Below are 16,088 nucleotides of genomic sequence, written 5' to 3'. Positions count from 1 at the left end.
ATGCAAGACCTCAGAATCTCTAGGATCCAAGGTGGCTCATTTTTAGAAATCCTTCTAACTCTCCTATGGGCTCCTGAATGACAAATACTCATCATAGCTAATTTGGCTTCCTGTCTCCTGGTTGGTGTAGGGTGTCATCATGTTCTAGCCCAGACACTCTTCCCTGACTGGAGATCTGTAAGGTTGCACAAGCCTGCCTTTGTGTCAAGACCAACAGTGTACTGGGTTCACCCTTCAGTCAGATGATAGCTGGAGCAGCCAGCGTCTTTCAGCTTTCCAGCTTCAGCTTCCAGGCCTGTGGGCCAGCTAACTGCCAGGTCAGGGCATCATTGCTCTGGCCCTACAGATGCCTTTGGGGCGAATCACCCTCCTGCATGATGCTGCCAGGAAGTCTCCCTCTGACACAACCCCTCCTCTGGAGAGCTTGGAAGCTGAGATGAAGGGAGGAACAGAAACCAGATGAGGCTGGAGAGGAAAGCAGGCAGGCAAGCTCTCCCTCTTAATAGGTTTTATTTTGGTCCCTCCCTCTTTTTTAAAACAGGAGAATACTAAGTAGCCAATGCTGGTCTTGTGCTCACAGCAATCCTCCTGTCTCAGCCTCCCAAAGCTGGATTCCAGATATGCACCAGATACCCAGCCATCCAAGTACTTTTAAGCAACTTCCAGTTGTCTTGAGACATTTAACTTCCTGTGTCGGAGGTGCCACACACAGTAGAGCAGCCGCCCATGTCCGTCATGCAAAGCCTAGAGCAGCATGAGGTAGAAGGCAGGTTATGAGCCTCAGAGGGAGAAAAATCCTGCTCCCCTTAACAGGATAAGGAAAGAGGGTGGCCAGAGAGAATGACAAGATCTGAAGAGGTGTGAAGGCTCATTCAGGGCATCTAACAACAGTCACACAGACCGAAGCTTCTGAAACTGCAAACTGTAACCCCGGGTAAGTCAAAGTGTGGGGGTGTCATGAAAAATTTGGCAATAACAAAACCAAAACAAATTGAAAATTAAACCTGTATGGAATCTGAGGTAGTTCATGCAGTGTCATGTGACTTCACTGTAGCCTTGACTCTGAACACACATGGGCATGTTGTGTGTTACCGTACGCGCCAACATGCCATGGAATATCAATGAATCTGCCTCAGATTCCTACATGAATGTGGCTGGAAGATGGCTCGGTGCTAAGAGCACTGCTGCTCCTCAGCTCGGTCTGGTTCGGTTACCGGCCCCCATGTCAGGAGGCTCACAACTGACCTGTGAGGCTAGTTCCAGGGAATGTGGTGCACAGGGCAAACCATACCTAACGCACACAGGCACAGGTACAGAAAGATCTAAACTTATCTGTTCCTTATGTGTATGCTTTGCCTGCATGTATGTATGTGCATCATATCTGCTGCCCGGGGATGTCAGCTGAAGGGGTCAGATTCCCTGGAACTAAAGTTATGAGTGGTTGCAGCCACTGCTTAGTGCTGGGAGCTGAACCTGGGTCTTCTACCAGAACAACTGTTCCTAACCATTCAGTCATTTCTCTTGCCCCCACATAAACTGAAAAATAAACTCAACAAACTTTGTTTTACAAAGGCATATGCCCTGCCCATCCAGATTTAGTTTTCTCTTTTTTGGTTTTTCAAGATAAGGTTTCTCTGTAGAACAGTCCTGGCTGTCCTAGAACTCAATCTATGGACACCAGGCTGGCCTCCAACTCAGATGCCTCTGCTGCCTGAATGCTGGGATTAAAGGTATGTGCCACCACACCTGGCTATTGTCATTTTGTCATGACACAAACCACTTTATATCAGGAAATGCCTGTTATGTAGGCTTCCCACCTCCACAGACAAATGCTATTGGACGCAACTGTCTTTTTACTTCCTGGTATTTGACTTGGCCCTGCCCTCCTAACCACAGTGCACCACAAATGTTACAATGTTTCTAAAGAATAGTATCACTGACAATTTGACAATCTGGCTTACTTTTGGAGTCAGGGCTTGTGTTTTGTTTTGTTTTGTTAAAACAGTTAAAAGAGCACATACCGCAGAGGACCCAAGATCATTTCCCAGAGCCTGTATCGGGTGGCTCACAACTGTTGTCCTGGGTCTGTACTCACGGCACATATTCACATGCACACACATTTAAAAAATAATAAATTAGTATATATAGATATAGATATTAGAAGAAAACAAGATGGTTTATATATGCTCAGGCCAGGAAGTGGCACTGTTACTAGGTGTGGAATGGTTGGAGTGAGTATGGCTTTGTTGGAGTGGGTGTGTCACGGTGGGTATGGGCTTTCAGATCCTTATCCTAGCTGTCTGGAAGTCAGTATTCTGCTAGAAGCCTTCAGATGAAGATGTAGAACTCTCAGCACCTCCTGTACCATGCCCGGTGGTTAAGAGCACTGACTACTCTTCCAGAGGTCCTGAGTTCAAATCCCAGCAACCACATGGTGGCTCACAACCATCTGTAATAAGATCTGATGCCCTCTTCTGGTGTGTCTGAAGACAGTTACACGTATATATAATAAGTAAATCAAAAGAGTTGCCTTCCTTGGCTGTGGTGTCTGTTCATAGTAGTAAAACCCTAAGACAAAACAGATTTATTTCCTCAGCTACATACATATGAATCAAGAATTGGGTCCCTGAATTACTCATAAGAGCCTTTGTCCACCAGGGGCTCTAGGGTTAGCCACCCAGGTCCGCTGTGGTTCAGTCTTTCAACTAGCCACATCTCTAACTAGTCTTTTTCTGGAATACTTTTGGGATTTTTGCTGTCCAATCCCTTTATAAGTTTATTATAGCATTTTTTAGGTTTTTGTTTTGTTTTATTTTGTTTTCTGAGGCAGAGTCTCACCAGACTAGCCTCAAAGACAGGACCTACCTTTTTCTGTTTCCAGGTAATAAAAGCAAAGATGTGTACCCCACTCCTAATTTTACTGTGGCTTTTAAGGGTACCTGATTTTTTTTTTTTTAAGATTGATTTATTTAATGGATCCAATTACAGATGGTTGTGAGCCATCATGTGGTTGCTGATAATTGAACTCAGGACCTCTGGAAGAGCAGTCAGTGCTCTTAACCACTGGGCCATCTCTCCAGCCCCTGAAGGACATCTGATGAAAGACACGGATGCCCCTCAGAGGTGAGCCATAACTGCTATTTGAATTTAGTAAGCATGTATCACCTCAGTGGAGGAGCCTGGGGACTCTCTCCAGTCCAGAGCTCACATCTGTCTACACAAACAAAACAGCCTTTCACTAATTTAAGATGGAGGCCAGACCCCAGGGCAGACATCTCTACTCATCACATGTTATGATGTTGTTCTCTGAAGATTTATTTAAGAGGGAAATAGGCTTAAAAAAAAAACTTTGTTCTGTGTGTGTGCCGTGAAATGATAAGGTTTCTCAACAATAGTCTTTTATATACTCCTTTTAAGGAATATCTAGAAATAATAACCAAAGAACTCTAGAACCTCATAGCCCTCCCTTATAAAACTTGGCTAAGGCCCATTCATTGCTCTCACCTGGGAAAGGAGACACATACCTAATTTGGGCACTGGCTGTGTATCCCAGAACTGGTAGCTTCGTTTACTGGCCTCCTCCATGGTTTTGGCAGGTCCCTGACCAACTGAGAACAGCTCAATGGCCTTCTGTATTTCCTGGATCCTCTCTGCTGGCAAAGAGTTCATCTGGGTAAGACAGGTGGAGAAAGAAAAGGCCCATTGTGTTAGCAAGACTTACTGATTCACTGTGAGTTCAAGAGTTGGCAAGGTCATGCATGGTAAAGCAAGCCTTTAATCCTAGCACTGGGAGGCAGAGACAGGCAAATCTCTGTGAGCCACCTTGGTTTACAGAGAGGCCTGGTTACTCCAGGCCAACCAAAGCTTAACAGTGAAACCCTATGTCAAATAAACAGAGTTAGCTTGGTACTGGAGTACAAATCTGTAATCCTAGCTCTCAGGAAGTAAAGGCAGAAAGATTAAAAGTTGAAGGCAACCTTGGCTACATGAGACCTTGTATCAAAAACAAAAACCAAACAAACACAAAAAAAGAATAGCTCAGAGCTATGGAAATAGCTCATTTGGTGAAGTGTCTGCCATTTCAGCAAGAAGCCCAGAGGTCTGATGAGTTCGACCTCTAGCAGCCACATAAACAAGCATTAGCAATGGTGCTATATGCAGAATTCCACTGCTGGAGGGGCAGAGCTAGGAGGACCCCTAGGGGCCTGCTGGCTAGCCAATCTAGCCAAATCACAGAGCTCTGGAGTCAGTGAGAAACCTATCTCAAAAATAAGGTGACAGGCCTGGGCAACGGTGGACCACGCCTTTAATCCCAGTGAGGCCGACCTGGTCAACAAGTGAGTTCCAGGACAGCCAGAGGTATAGAGAAAACCAAAACAAAACAAAAACAAGAAAGGTGGCAAGTGATTAAAAAAGAAAACCAGCACTGACCTCAGGCTTCCACTGAGCATGTGCAATATTCGTGAACAAGCAAGTGCACATAAACATATAACCAAGAGTTCGAAAGTTAAAGAATGCTATCCAAAAACAGGGTGTGGTTCTTAAAGAATAGAGAAAAAGTAGTTGAGAATTAGCTAATGGGTGCTGCCTATGGGATTTTGTTGTTCTTTTTGGGTTTTTGTTTTTTTTGTCGAGACAAGGTCTCATTATGTAATGTTGGCTGGCCTGGAAATCACTTATGTAGCCCAGGATGACCTTAAACTTTGCAGCTTATCTTCTTGCCTCTGCTAGTGTTCCCAGTGTGTGCACTTGGATTTCCTACAGCATTTCTCTGTCCCAGTCTTGTGCTGCTTATGCCAAAAGTAATAAGAACCGGTTGCAAAATTTCAAGCAATGCAAAATAGAAAACACAAAGAAAAAAGCCTGTAGCCAGGTGCAGTGCTGTAGGTTTGTAGTTCCAGTACCCGAGAGGCCTAAATACAAGGATCAGAAGTTCAGGCCAGCATGGGCGACATAAGAATACAGGGGGAGGAGGGAGTGGAGAAGTGGCTCAGCAGTTACGAGCACTGGCTGTTCTTCTAGAGGTTTGATTTCCAGCACACACATGGAGGCTCACAAGTGTTTTGAATCTGGTTCCAGGGGATCTGATATTCTCTTCTGACCAGACCCCGTACACGTGTTGTGCACAGACATACATGCAAGCAAAAACCCTAGAACCACAAAAACAGCCCATCCCATCCCCTCGACTATGATCCTCATTATGAGTAGTTTTAATCGAAATTTTGAGAAATATACAGAACCCCATACTTCTTTGCAAGCTCTAAATAGTAAAACTGGAAATGGACAAAATGGCTTATTGGGTAAAGGTACTTCCTGCTAGGCCTGATGACCGGAGTTCAATCCCCAGGACCCACACAATAAGAAGAGCACCAACCACCAAAACCGTCCTTGGATTTCTCCACATAAACAAACATGCATTCACACCCACAGACACACCCACACACACAGCAAAACTGGGGCTAGAGATGTAGTTTAGCCACAGAGGACTTGCCTTGTATGTGCAAGACACTGGGTTTGAGCCCTAGGATCACAAAAACAAAACATAAAACAAAGCAAAAAAGAAAAAATACTTGATTACCTACATTATCTTACAAGTTATTGTTTAAAAAGAATGCCTTAAGTCAGGCAGGTGGTGCACACCTTCAATCTCAGTTCTTTGGAGGCAGAGGCAGGAGGATCTCTTTGAGTTCCAGATCAGCCTGGTCTACACAGCAAGTTCCAGGCAAGCCAAGGCTACACAGTGAGACCGTGTCTTAAATAAAATTTATAAAACAAAACAAAATAAGCCTCAAACCAATGCCTTAGAGGAAGCCGGAAGTGTAGCTCAGTACAGAGCACAGTAAGTGTATGGGAGGTGCCAGGCTAGACCCTTAGCCCAGCAATCCCAGTGTCTTAGACCTGCTCGGTAGGAAGACAAAACTACACACCGTGCTGCCAAAAGTTCTATGTGTGCACACCTCATTGATCTAGCCCCGGACTGAGTAATTGATAAGTATTTTCTAATTGATAAGTATTTTGATTGGCGTGTTCTTTATACTACTGAAATGCAATGGTTCTCAACCTTTCTAATGCTATGACCTTTTAATACAGACCCTCATGCTGTGGTGACCCCCAAGAATGAAACTCCTTCCTTCCTGCCTGCATGCTTTCTTTCTTTCTTTCTTTCTTTCTTTCTTTCTTTCTTTCTTTCTTTCTTTCTTTCCTTTCAAGAATTATTTAGCCCACATAAAATTTTTCCACTGCTACTTCATAACTAATTGTTACTGTTATGAATCGTAATATAAATATATGATATGCAGGACATCTAACACGCTGCAGGATGAGAACCACTTCTGTAATGCCTTTCTTTTGAATTAACTAGTATCTTCTGTGCGTGTGGAGGACCCCACAGTGTGGGTCCAGAAGACTGAATTCAGGTCATCGGGCTTGGCACTTGCACATGTTACAGGCACCTGTGACTGAGGGCACTGTGCTGGGGACTTGGGTCTAACCTGCTGGGTCTTTTAAGGTATTGAGCACAGTTTCATTACCAAAGTCTAAGGCACAGAGGACAGACAGCACCAAATGGCTTCCACCTTTAAATATTACCAGTGGATATGAGTACTTTAAACAGATCTTCACATATGCCTCAAAACTCATCACTCCTACGAAAACCGTCTCCTTGTTACCTTCACAGGCTGGTCCTGGGTGGAATCCATGTCGTTGCCTTTCTCTTTCTTCTTCTTTTGTTTCTTTTTCTTCTTTTTGGCTCCGGTGTCATTGGCTGGACTCAAGCCACTGTAAGACAAAGTAAACACTGATGAAGGCTCCGAAACAAACAAAACACCAAATGCTTTAAACCACACTGGCAAAAGGCTTTTATGTAGAGCAGACCTTCCTTAATCAAGCCTACTGGCTTCTTCAGAAGCTGACTAGAGACTGTAGCTCCCAGAAGGGCGGTTAGAGGACACAAGCAAGCACAGCTCCCTTCTCCATTCCCACCCCTGAGCTCCCAGGGAGTAGGCACTGTGCAAGGTATGTCCTATTCATTTCAAAGAGCCTTTTCTGTTCTTGCATTCATTCATTCATTCATTCGTTCACTCACTCACTCACTCACTCACTGAGTCAGGGTCTCAGGCAGCCCAGGCGGACTGCCAACAATGACTTTGAACTTCCGATCCTCCTGCTTCCACTTGGAGAATGCTGGATCACAGACGCTCCACCCACCTGGTTTATGGGGCTCAAACCTATGGGGCTTCCTGCCCGCAAAGCAGGTATTCTACCAACTAGGCCGCATTCCCAGTCCTTTCTTTTTTTTCAAAGATAGAATTTCTGCCGGCCTGGAACTTATAGCAAGCCTCCTGCCTCAGCCTTCTCAGAGCTGGGATGATACCCTTAAGCTACTACAACCCTTTTGGGAGGTGAGAGGGGTATGTACTGATTTTAGACTGCCAGGCTGCACTAAAAACCATGCTATCTCTCAATACTGTGCTTTACCTCCACTTCCCTAGGGTTCTGAATTTAAAAGGACAGCCAAAAGACAGCAGTAGTCTTTTGGGAATCCTTTGCCCTAACTTCTCCAAGGATCCCATGTTTACTCAGATTTTCCAACTAGACACAAAGCAGCAGGCAGTATGTAAAAGAGGGCACAATGAAGAAGATAGCTTGACACTACTGCAGTCCACGCCCAAAATGGTCAAGAAAAACGAAGGCCAGGATTGGTCATTAGGTAGTAAGCCTGAGCAGCCATTGATGGCAAACCCAGAACTAGGAATCTTGGGGAAATTTAACCACAACCACCTCTGCCACTGACTGATGAAACTGTGTTCGTGGAAGCAGAAAGCAGGAAAGGACTTTCTTAGGCTACTTTTCCTCAATGAGACAAGGCAAAAGCAGTTTCCTAGTTATGTAAAAATGTCAAAATTAGACCAGCACAGTATCACATACTTGCTATTAGAGCACCTGGGAGGCTGAGGTGGGGATAATATAAAAAGACATGGTGGTAAGTATCTTTAATCTCAACACACAGGAGGCAGAGGCAAAAAGCAGGCAGGTCTCTGTGAATTCAGTTCAAGGCTAGCCTTGTCTACATAGCAAGTTCCAGGCCAGCAAGAGCTAACACTGTGGGCCGGAGAGATGACTCAGCGGTTAAGAGCACACTGACTGCTTTTCCAGAGGTCCTGAGTTCAATTCCCAGCAACCACATGGTGGCTCACAACCATCTGTCATAAGATCTGATGCCCTCTTCTGGTGTGTCTGAAGACAGATACAGTGTACTTATAATAAATAAATAAATTATTAAAAAGAAAAAGAGCTAACATTGTAAGACACTGTCTAAAAAAGACAGACAGACAGACAGAAAGAAAGAAAGAAAGAAAGAAAGAAAGAAAGAAAGAAAGAAAGACATGGTGGCTCCCAGTTCCAGGCCAGTCCACAAGAGTTCTAGGCTAGCCTGAGCTACACTGTAGGACACTGTTTAATTTTTTTTTTCTTTTTTATCTAAAAAAGAAAAAAGTTAGCTCAGGGTTTCAAATCCTTTGTGTTTATCTGAATATTAATGCCACCTCACAGCAATCGATCAAATGCTATCTATGGTAGTGAGTACATAAAAGAAAGCAACTTGTTACCACACACTTCCATTTCTTGGGCCGAGGCTATAGCACAGGAGCAGAATGCTTGCCTAGCATGCCCCACACAAAGATACGGGAGGAAGAGGGTGGAGATTCATCTGGCAGACATTTACCACCATCTTCAGCTCTGTCTCCTCTTATTCCATACCCAGGGCACTTAGGAGACTGCAGGATGCTAAAGCCAGGGAGCCATAGTGAGGCCAGCGGTTCTCTTCTGAGACAAGCAAATGGGCATTGAGTCTGGACACAAATGCACCTAATGAGAACTCTGCTAATAAGATAGATACAGAAGGCACAACTCAGGGGCTCAGGGCTGAGGACATTCAGAGATGGAAAAGGCAAACCCCTTAAAACCAGATGCTTAGTGAATCCTCCAAGGCCACAGCAAAGACTAGGAGCTCAGAGACCTGCCTCTCAATAACTCATCTTACCATTCAATATAGTCCCATGTAGAGCCCATCACAACTCAGATCTTCTTAACTCAGAGATATTCTGTCTCAGAATTATGGATAGTATTGGAAAGGTATATAAAATACAGTTATGGTGTTTCATTCATATCAGTTTATAAAATGAATTATCAGGGTCTAGTGTAGGAGTTACCATACAAATAGCTCTTATTTAATTCTGTGGGGAAAGAAAGGATGTATCCAGATGTGCTATCTCATCTTTGAGAAACAGACACAGGATCATTGGCACAAGTTTAAGGTCACCCTTGGTCCACATGGGGAGGTCCCAGGCCAGCCAGTACTATACCACAGGACCATGTCTCAAAACCACGAACAAGCAGGTATAAAAAGCAATGCATGTTAGTTACTAATCAAACATTTACTAAAAACAGTTTTACACAGACAGGAATAAATGGCCCCTCTCAACTGTATCGGTCTTTACAGAGTGTGCCAATCACTATAGAATGTCTTTCTTGGCTGAGCATTGTGGCACAAGTCTGTAACCCAGTTTCCTGGGAGACAGAGGCAGGGAGATCATGAAGTCTGTGGTCACCTCGGCCTACAGAGGGAATTCCAAGCCAGCCAGGACTAGAGAGAAAAACTGTCAAAGAAAGAAAGTCAGCCAGTCAGTCGACGGTCCTGGATCTCTTCATAAGATGCCGTGTGCACTGTCACACCCTGAGCCTCACTTCTGTGGAAAGACCACAGATTGCATGTACTCTTGTCTGGTTCTGGTGGTTGAGTTTGTTTTGAGACAAAGTCTCTCTATGTAGGCCAGGCTGGCCTTCATTTCAAAGAGATCCTCCCACCTCTACCTCCTAGGTGCTAGGACAAAAGATACACACCACTACGCCTGGCTTTAGGTTTTACTTTTATAATTCATTCTATTGAGGTACTGAGTCACAACTCTGAGAATATATGAAGCTGTCATGCCACAAAAGGGAGACAACTGAATCCGAAGAGACACCAAGGAGTCTAGTACTAGTCAAGGCAATTATCCAAAGTTACTCATAAGCTACCAAGCTCAGAGGCTTTGAGAATGCACCTGCTAGAGGGACTGCAGTCTGAGTAAGGTAGTGCAGGCCGACTACTTGGAAGAACGTGACAAGACTGCATGAACCCAGGAGATCTGAGGCCTGGATCTTGGTTGAATATTCCAGGGCATATTAGAATTTAGTAAACTGCAACAGAAATCTCTCATAAATACAAGCCAGAGACAGACCAGAAGCACACAGTTATTACAGCAAACCAAAGTTGAACTTGATCCTTTTGGTCCAAACACAGAGCAGAGAGTGGGATGGAAGCTGTCTCTGGGGGGCAGGAAGCATCTGCTCTGGGAACTGAGATGGGTGGTCATAGTCTAGGACAGCTTACAGGCTTATTTATTCTATATGAATAAGTGTTTTATCGGCACATGTATGTGCACCCTATGTGCCTAGTGCTTATGAAGGTCAGAAGAAGGCATCAGATCCCTAGAACTGGAGTTATATATGGTTTGAATCGACATGTAGGTGCTGGGAAGTGAACCCAAGTCCTCTGCAGAGGAGCAAGTGCTAAACCATGAGCTATCCACCCAGCCCACTAATCACATTGTAAAGCAAAATTGATCAACTTAAGTAAGGCTGGGCACTTTACCTTATTCCTAGTACTTGGGAGGCAGAAGCAGGAAGACTTGGGACAGCTAGGAACTATGTGCAGAGACTGGGTGTGTGTAGTATCAATAACTAACCTAACAAGTGTAGGATGAATTGGAAGAATGACAGATCCAGGGCAGAAGAAACGCAATTAGGAAATGCCATCTTCAGAGCTGTTGAGATGGCTTAGCAAGGGAAAGTCCCTGGAGTGCAAGCCTGGTAAATGGAATTCCACCCGAGATCCATGGAAAGGTGGGAGGACAACCAGCTCCACACGCTGTTCTTTGACCTACACACACTGTGACATGTGTGAGACAGGCTCTCACACTGTAGCCCAGGCTGATTTTGAACTCATAGTGATTCTCCTGTTTTGGTCGCTGGAATACTAGGATTGTAAGTATAAACCACCACACTCAACCAGAAATGTCTTTAAAACAAAACCAAGACAGGGACTCTCTGTCTAGCCCCTGGCTATCCTGGAATCCATGGGTAGACCTGCCTAGCCTTGAACTCACAGAGATCTGCCTACCCCTGCTTTCCTGGTGCTGCATGAAAGGCATGTGCCACTCCATTCTACTCCACTCCATAGAAATGTCATTTAAAATAAAGGCCCTAAATTTTAAATTCAAACACACAAGAAATCTTGTGGATGCTCTTGTACAAAATCAGGGCAGGAGGAGGAGATGGAAAATGAGCCTCCGTATTTCTAAAATAGAACAGTGCCGGGTGCGTGTGGGTGGTAAGGGCGAGCTAACAGCTGAGCAGAAGGAGCACAGAACTTCCTGACAACAAGACGGGCCCATAGCACAGGCCTCCTCTCCCTCGTGTGCCTGGGAACTAAAGTCTTTCATTTTGGGGGAGAGGATACTGAGCCTCCCCCCTCAGTATCTCACAGCAATCTGCCTGTTGCATACATGAGGCAACCTAGTCACCAACTAGCCAACCAGTCACCAGGAACAAGCCTTATGTTACCGTCTCGTCCAGTGATTCTCAACCTTCCTAACACTGTGACCCTTTAATACACTTCCTTGTTTTGTGGTGACCCATAACCCCTAACATTATTTCATTGCTACTCCACAACTGTAGTTTTGCTATGAATCGTAATGTAAATCTCTGATACACAGGATATCTGATATGTATCACCAAAGGGGTTCTGACCCACAGGTTGAGAACCATGGTCCTACAGGGCAAACCCAGGAATACTCCAAAGACACCAGGTCCGAGAACGAAGATTTAGTGTTAGGTGTACTGAGGAAAGGCAAGCATGGTGGCTCATGCCTATCAGGTTAGCACTAGGATGCTCAGGCAGGAAGACAGAGAGTTCCAGGTCAGTCTGCGCTCGATGTGGAGGATGAGCTGAAAGCCATCTCTGACTCCTCCAACTCTGACATCTGCTTTAAAATTATAATCTTCTAAAACAGTATATACATATAATTATTTACATAAAATGATAGGTTTCTTTCTTCACTTCCCAATGATTTTAAAACTGTTCTGAGTGTGAGGCCACATCACACAGCTGTTCTCCACAACCACTCCCATTACACTGCACACAGCGAGGACTTCAACAATTGTATGCTTGCCTGATGCTTTCTAGGCACAATGGACTAAAATAAAACTCAGAAAAGCTACAGCCCAAAAGAGGTCAGTAAAACATCTCTAGTGCTGTTTGCAGGCAGCTGGGCCAACATTCTGAGAAAGCCAGAAGTGCTGTGCTCTTCTGGGCCTTGGTTGTGATTTCAACCACCAAATAGCCCTGTCTGTCCTGGAACTCACTATGTAAACCAGGCTGGCCTCACAAAGATTTGCCTGCCTATGCCTCCCAAGTACTGACATTAAAGGCCTATCGGACCATACTGTCTTTAATTTTTTAACTTTATGTGTGTGTATGTATGTTTATATTGTGTGTGCTGGTGATCTCGGAGACCAAAAGGAGTTGGATTCCTTGGAGCTAGAATAAGAGTTATAAGCCTCCTGATGTGCATGCTGGAACTGAACTCAGATCCTCTGGAGGACAGGCCAAACTCAATGACCAAGCCACGACTCCAGCCCCCAATCTCTGTCTCTGAAAGCTAGAAGCTAAGTCTTGGGACTATAATGCAAGTTTTCCACAGAAAGAAACCAAAATAAATCCTGATCTCTAGTTCTGATTTCAGTATCAGGAGAGACCTTTGCAAATGAAGTTACCCTTAGGGCTGTGACATAGTCCTCAGCAATCCTCAGAAAAACAGAGGGACATTTAAAGGGACACTCAGGAGAAAGTCAGGTGGCATGAGTCATTATTATCAGTGGCATATTCTTTGTATTGTTAATGCTGCTGGGCCACTGGGTATCACACCCCAAACTTGACATATCTCCACCAAGTAGTTAGGTTGGGGTGTGGGACACAGATGGCTCAGCAGGTAAAATGCTTACAGCTAACCCTGAGAACTCAGGTTTGAATCCAGGATCCACATGGAATGGAGAGAACTGGCTTCCTTTAAGATGTCCTCTGACATGCAACACGTAACTGCGGTACTTCTGTATGTTCATGATTACACAAATTTTTAAAATGCAATAAAAAAAAACATAAAACAAAAACTTGCTTGTGAATCCTACATTCATTTGGCCCCAGAGCCCCAAGGAGGCTAAGAAGGCAGACACTGCAGAGGGCCACATTTACTGTCACCTTTGACTTCTGTGGATGTTTAATGGGTTGAATGAGCTAATTTCTGTCATGGAGGAGAGCTGATTTTGAGAGCTCACAAGGACTACAATATAACATGAGCTGGAGAGATGGCTCATTGGTTAAGAGCACTAACTGCTCTTCCAGAGGTCCTGAGTTCAAATCCCAGCAACCACATGGTGGCTCACAGCCATCTGTAATGGGATCTGATGCCCTCTTTTGGTGTGTCTGAGACAGCTACAGTGTACTCACATAAAATAAATAAAGCTTAAAAAAACAGTTAAAAAAAAGACTACGATATAAAAGTAAGATCAGCAGGGCTAACAGAATACAAGACTGAAACAAGAAGGAGACAGGCAGGGAAGTTCAACAGCTTGTGTTTGTCTGGTACACTGGGACCTGACCAAATGCTATTCAGTCCTCAACCCATGTCCACTGAAGGTGAATCCAGGCCTGTTAATAAGAGTTTAAAAGGCTGGCCAGCTCCACTGCTACCTAACTCCCTAGTCTGAGAAAACCCAGAGGTTGCTGAAGAGATCCAAAGAGGACTCTTGCTGCTACAGGATGCTGGGAATACTGCTCAGTTGTGGTTCCTATCACATGTAAGGACCTGGGTCCCAACATCAGCATCATCAGCATCACCACCACCACTATCAAGAAGCCAGGATCTTCCCTAGAGGAAAACACATCCCCAAGTTCATCTTCTAGTGTCAGAGGATGAGGTGAAGGTTCACAAAAAAAGTCAGAGCTGGTCTTCCTAAGTGAAGTGAGAACTTGTTAGCACTCACTAACAGTAGTAACTAGTCACCCTTCAGCTGCTCCTAAATCAGCAGCACTAGACAAACTGTAAGCTAGTACTGCTCCTGGCAAAGCACATCAGTTGTTAGTTTTAAGTGCTTAAAACAGAGAACACTGTATTTCCTGTGCTTTACAGGAACAATCACAAGGACACCTTCTCAGAAAGAGGCTTAAAGAGAAAAGCTTGCTGAAGCAAGGATTGTGGCTCATGCCTGCAATTCTAGCCCTTGGGAGGCTAAGGCAGGAGGATCACAAGTCTGAAGCTAGCCTTGGATACAAGCTGAGACTGTCTCAACAAAGTAAAATAAGATAAACAACAAATAAAAAGAATGAAGGTACAGAAGAGATAAGGCGGAGAGAGGTACTTGTGGCCAAGTCTGACCACCTGAGTTTGATCCCCAGGACCCATGGTACTTCTGACTCCCACAAGTTTGCTATGCAGACACAAAACATTCACACAACACACACACACAAATAAGTAAATGCAATAAATTTGTTTTTAAATAAAGATTTCAGGTTTTTTAAAAATTGAGAGGAAAAAGCTATAGAAGTATCTCCCTAAAACCCCGTAAACTCTGAGCTCCAGAGAGAATGGGTTAACTGGCAGCCTGGTGGAGCTGACAAATTTTGGAGTGAGCATATTAGTTCAACAATGTGGGATATCAGCAGAACCAGCCTGCCACGGGCAGCCATTGCCCTGAAATAGGCTTCATTTGCTTTTAGTTTCTTTTGCTCTCCAGTTTCTGCTCTTTGAAGCAGCTCTTGATTAGTTTCTTTTTAAACTGCCATTTAATTGGGAAACATAATTAGAACATGTATTTGATAGCAGTGATGAGAGTTCTCTTCATTTCTGCTTTGATCTAATTTCAAAAAACCAAAAGCTGGAGAGATGGAGCAAGTAGCCAACATAGAGCCCAGACACAGCCACTCTAAGACAAAAGGAAAAAAAAAGCAAGTAAGGAAAGCTTTGCATAGTTTATCTTCTGCCCTAGTTGCAAACACTGTCAACCTGACAGCCTGGAGTCAACTAAGAGAGACAGGACTGAGGAACTGTCTAGATCAGATTGGCTTTAGGATATGTTTTGAGTGCTGATACAGGAAGGCCCAGCCCACTGTGGGCAGCACTATTCCTAGGCAGATAGTTGCTTAAGAAAGAAAACTAAGTTGGGGAATGCTGGAGCACACTTTTAGTCCTAGCACCTGGGAGGCAGAGGCTGGTGGATCTCTGTGAGTTTGAGGAATGCTTGGTTAACAGAGCAAGTTCCAGGAACAGCCAGGACTATACAGAGAAACCCTGTCTCAAAAAACCTAAAGAAAGAAAACTAAGAGCCCAGAGAAATGGCCTAGCAATTAGCACTAGTTGTGCTGGGAATGGTGCAATATGCCTGTAATCCCTGCCCTTGGGTGACAGAGGCAGGTGGAGCTCTTGTGAGTTCAAGCCAAGCCCAGTTCAAGTTTCAGACCAGCCAGAACTGCATAGTGAGATCTTGTCTTTAAAAAAAAAAGTCCTAGCGATTCTTCTAGAGGACCCAAGTTTGGTTCTTGGAGTCCATACAGGGTAACTCACAACCATCTGTAACTCCAGGGGAACTGATGTCCTTTTCGGGCTTCCACAGACAGCCACACACATACAGCAGACACAGACAGACAGACAGACAGACAGACAGACACACACACACACACACACACACACACACACACACACACACACACACACACACACAGTGGAGGAGCACAAGGAGTGAGCTCCCAAGCAGTGTTCCTCCACTGATTCTGCCTTTGAGTTCCTACTTAGGTTCCTGTCCTGACTTCCCTCAACAATGGATGGCAACCTGGAACTGTAAACTACATAAACCTTTATCCGAGCAACAGAATAAACTAGAAGTGAAAACTTACTTGCTTCCTTTTGTTTTGTTATGTCCACTGTTTTGAAATGGTC

The 16,088-nt window shown here is 44.4% G+C and overlaps 1 protein-coding gene across 1 annotated transcript in view; it reads right to left on the bottom strand.

The window, feature by feature from the left end:
* NMT1 (N-myristoyltransferase 1) overlaps positions 1-16,088 on the bottom strand; it is a 36,101-nt gene that overhangs the window by 16,673 nt on the left and 3,340 nt on the right. The window contains exons 2-3 of the mRNA XM_080924390.1: positions 6,669-6,777; positions 3,525-3,669 (exon numbers count right to left, since the gene is read on the bottom strand). Coding sequence (XP_080780516.1) covers positions 3,525-3,669; positions 6,669-6,777 — 254 coding nt within the window. The remainder of the gene's footprint in view (positions 1-3,524; positions 3,670-6,668; positions 6,778-16,088) is intronic.

The sequence above is a fragment of the Micromys minutus genome (genome assembly GCF_963924665.1).
Source record: "Micromys minutus genome assembly, chromosome: 10".
Lineage (NCBI taxonomy): Eukaryota > Metazoa > Chordata > Mammalia > Rodentia > Muridae > Micromys > Micromys minutus.
Note: the sequence above shows the minus strand (reverse complement) of the source record. Positions and strands in the feature narration are given on the sequence as shown.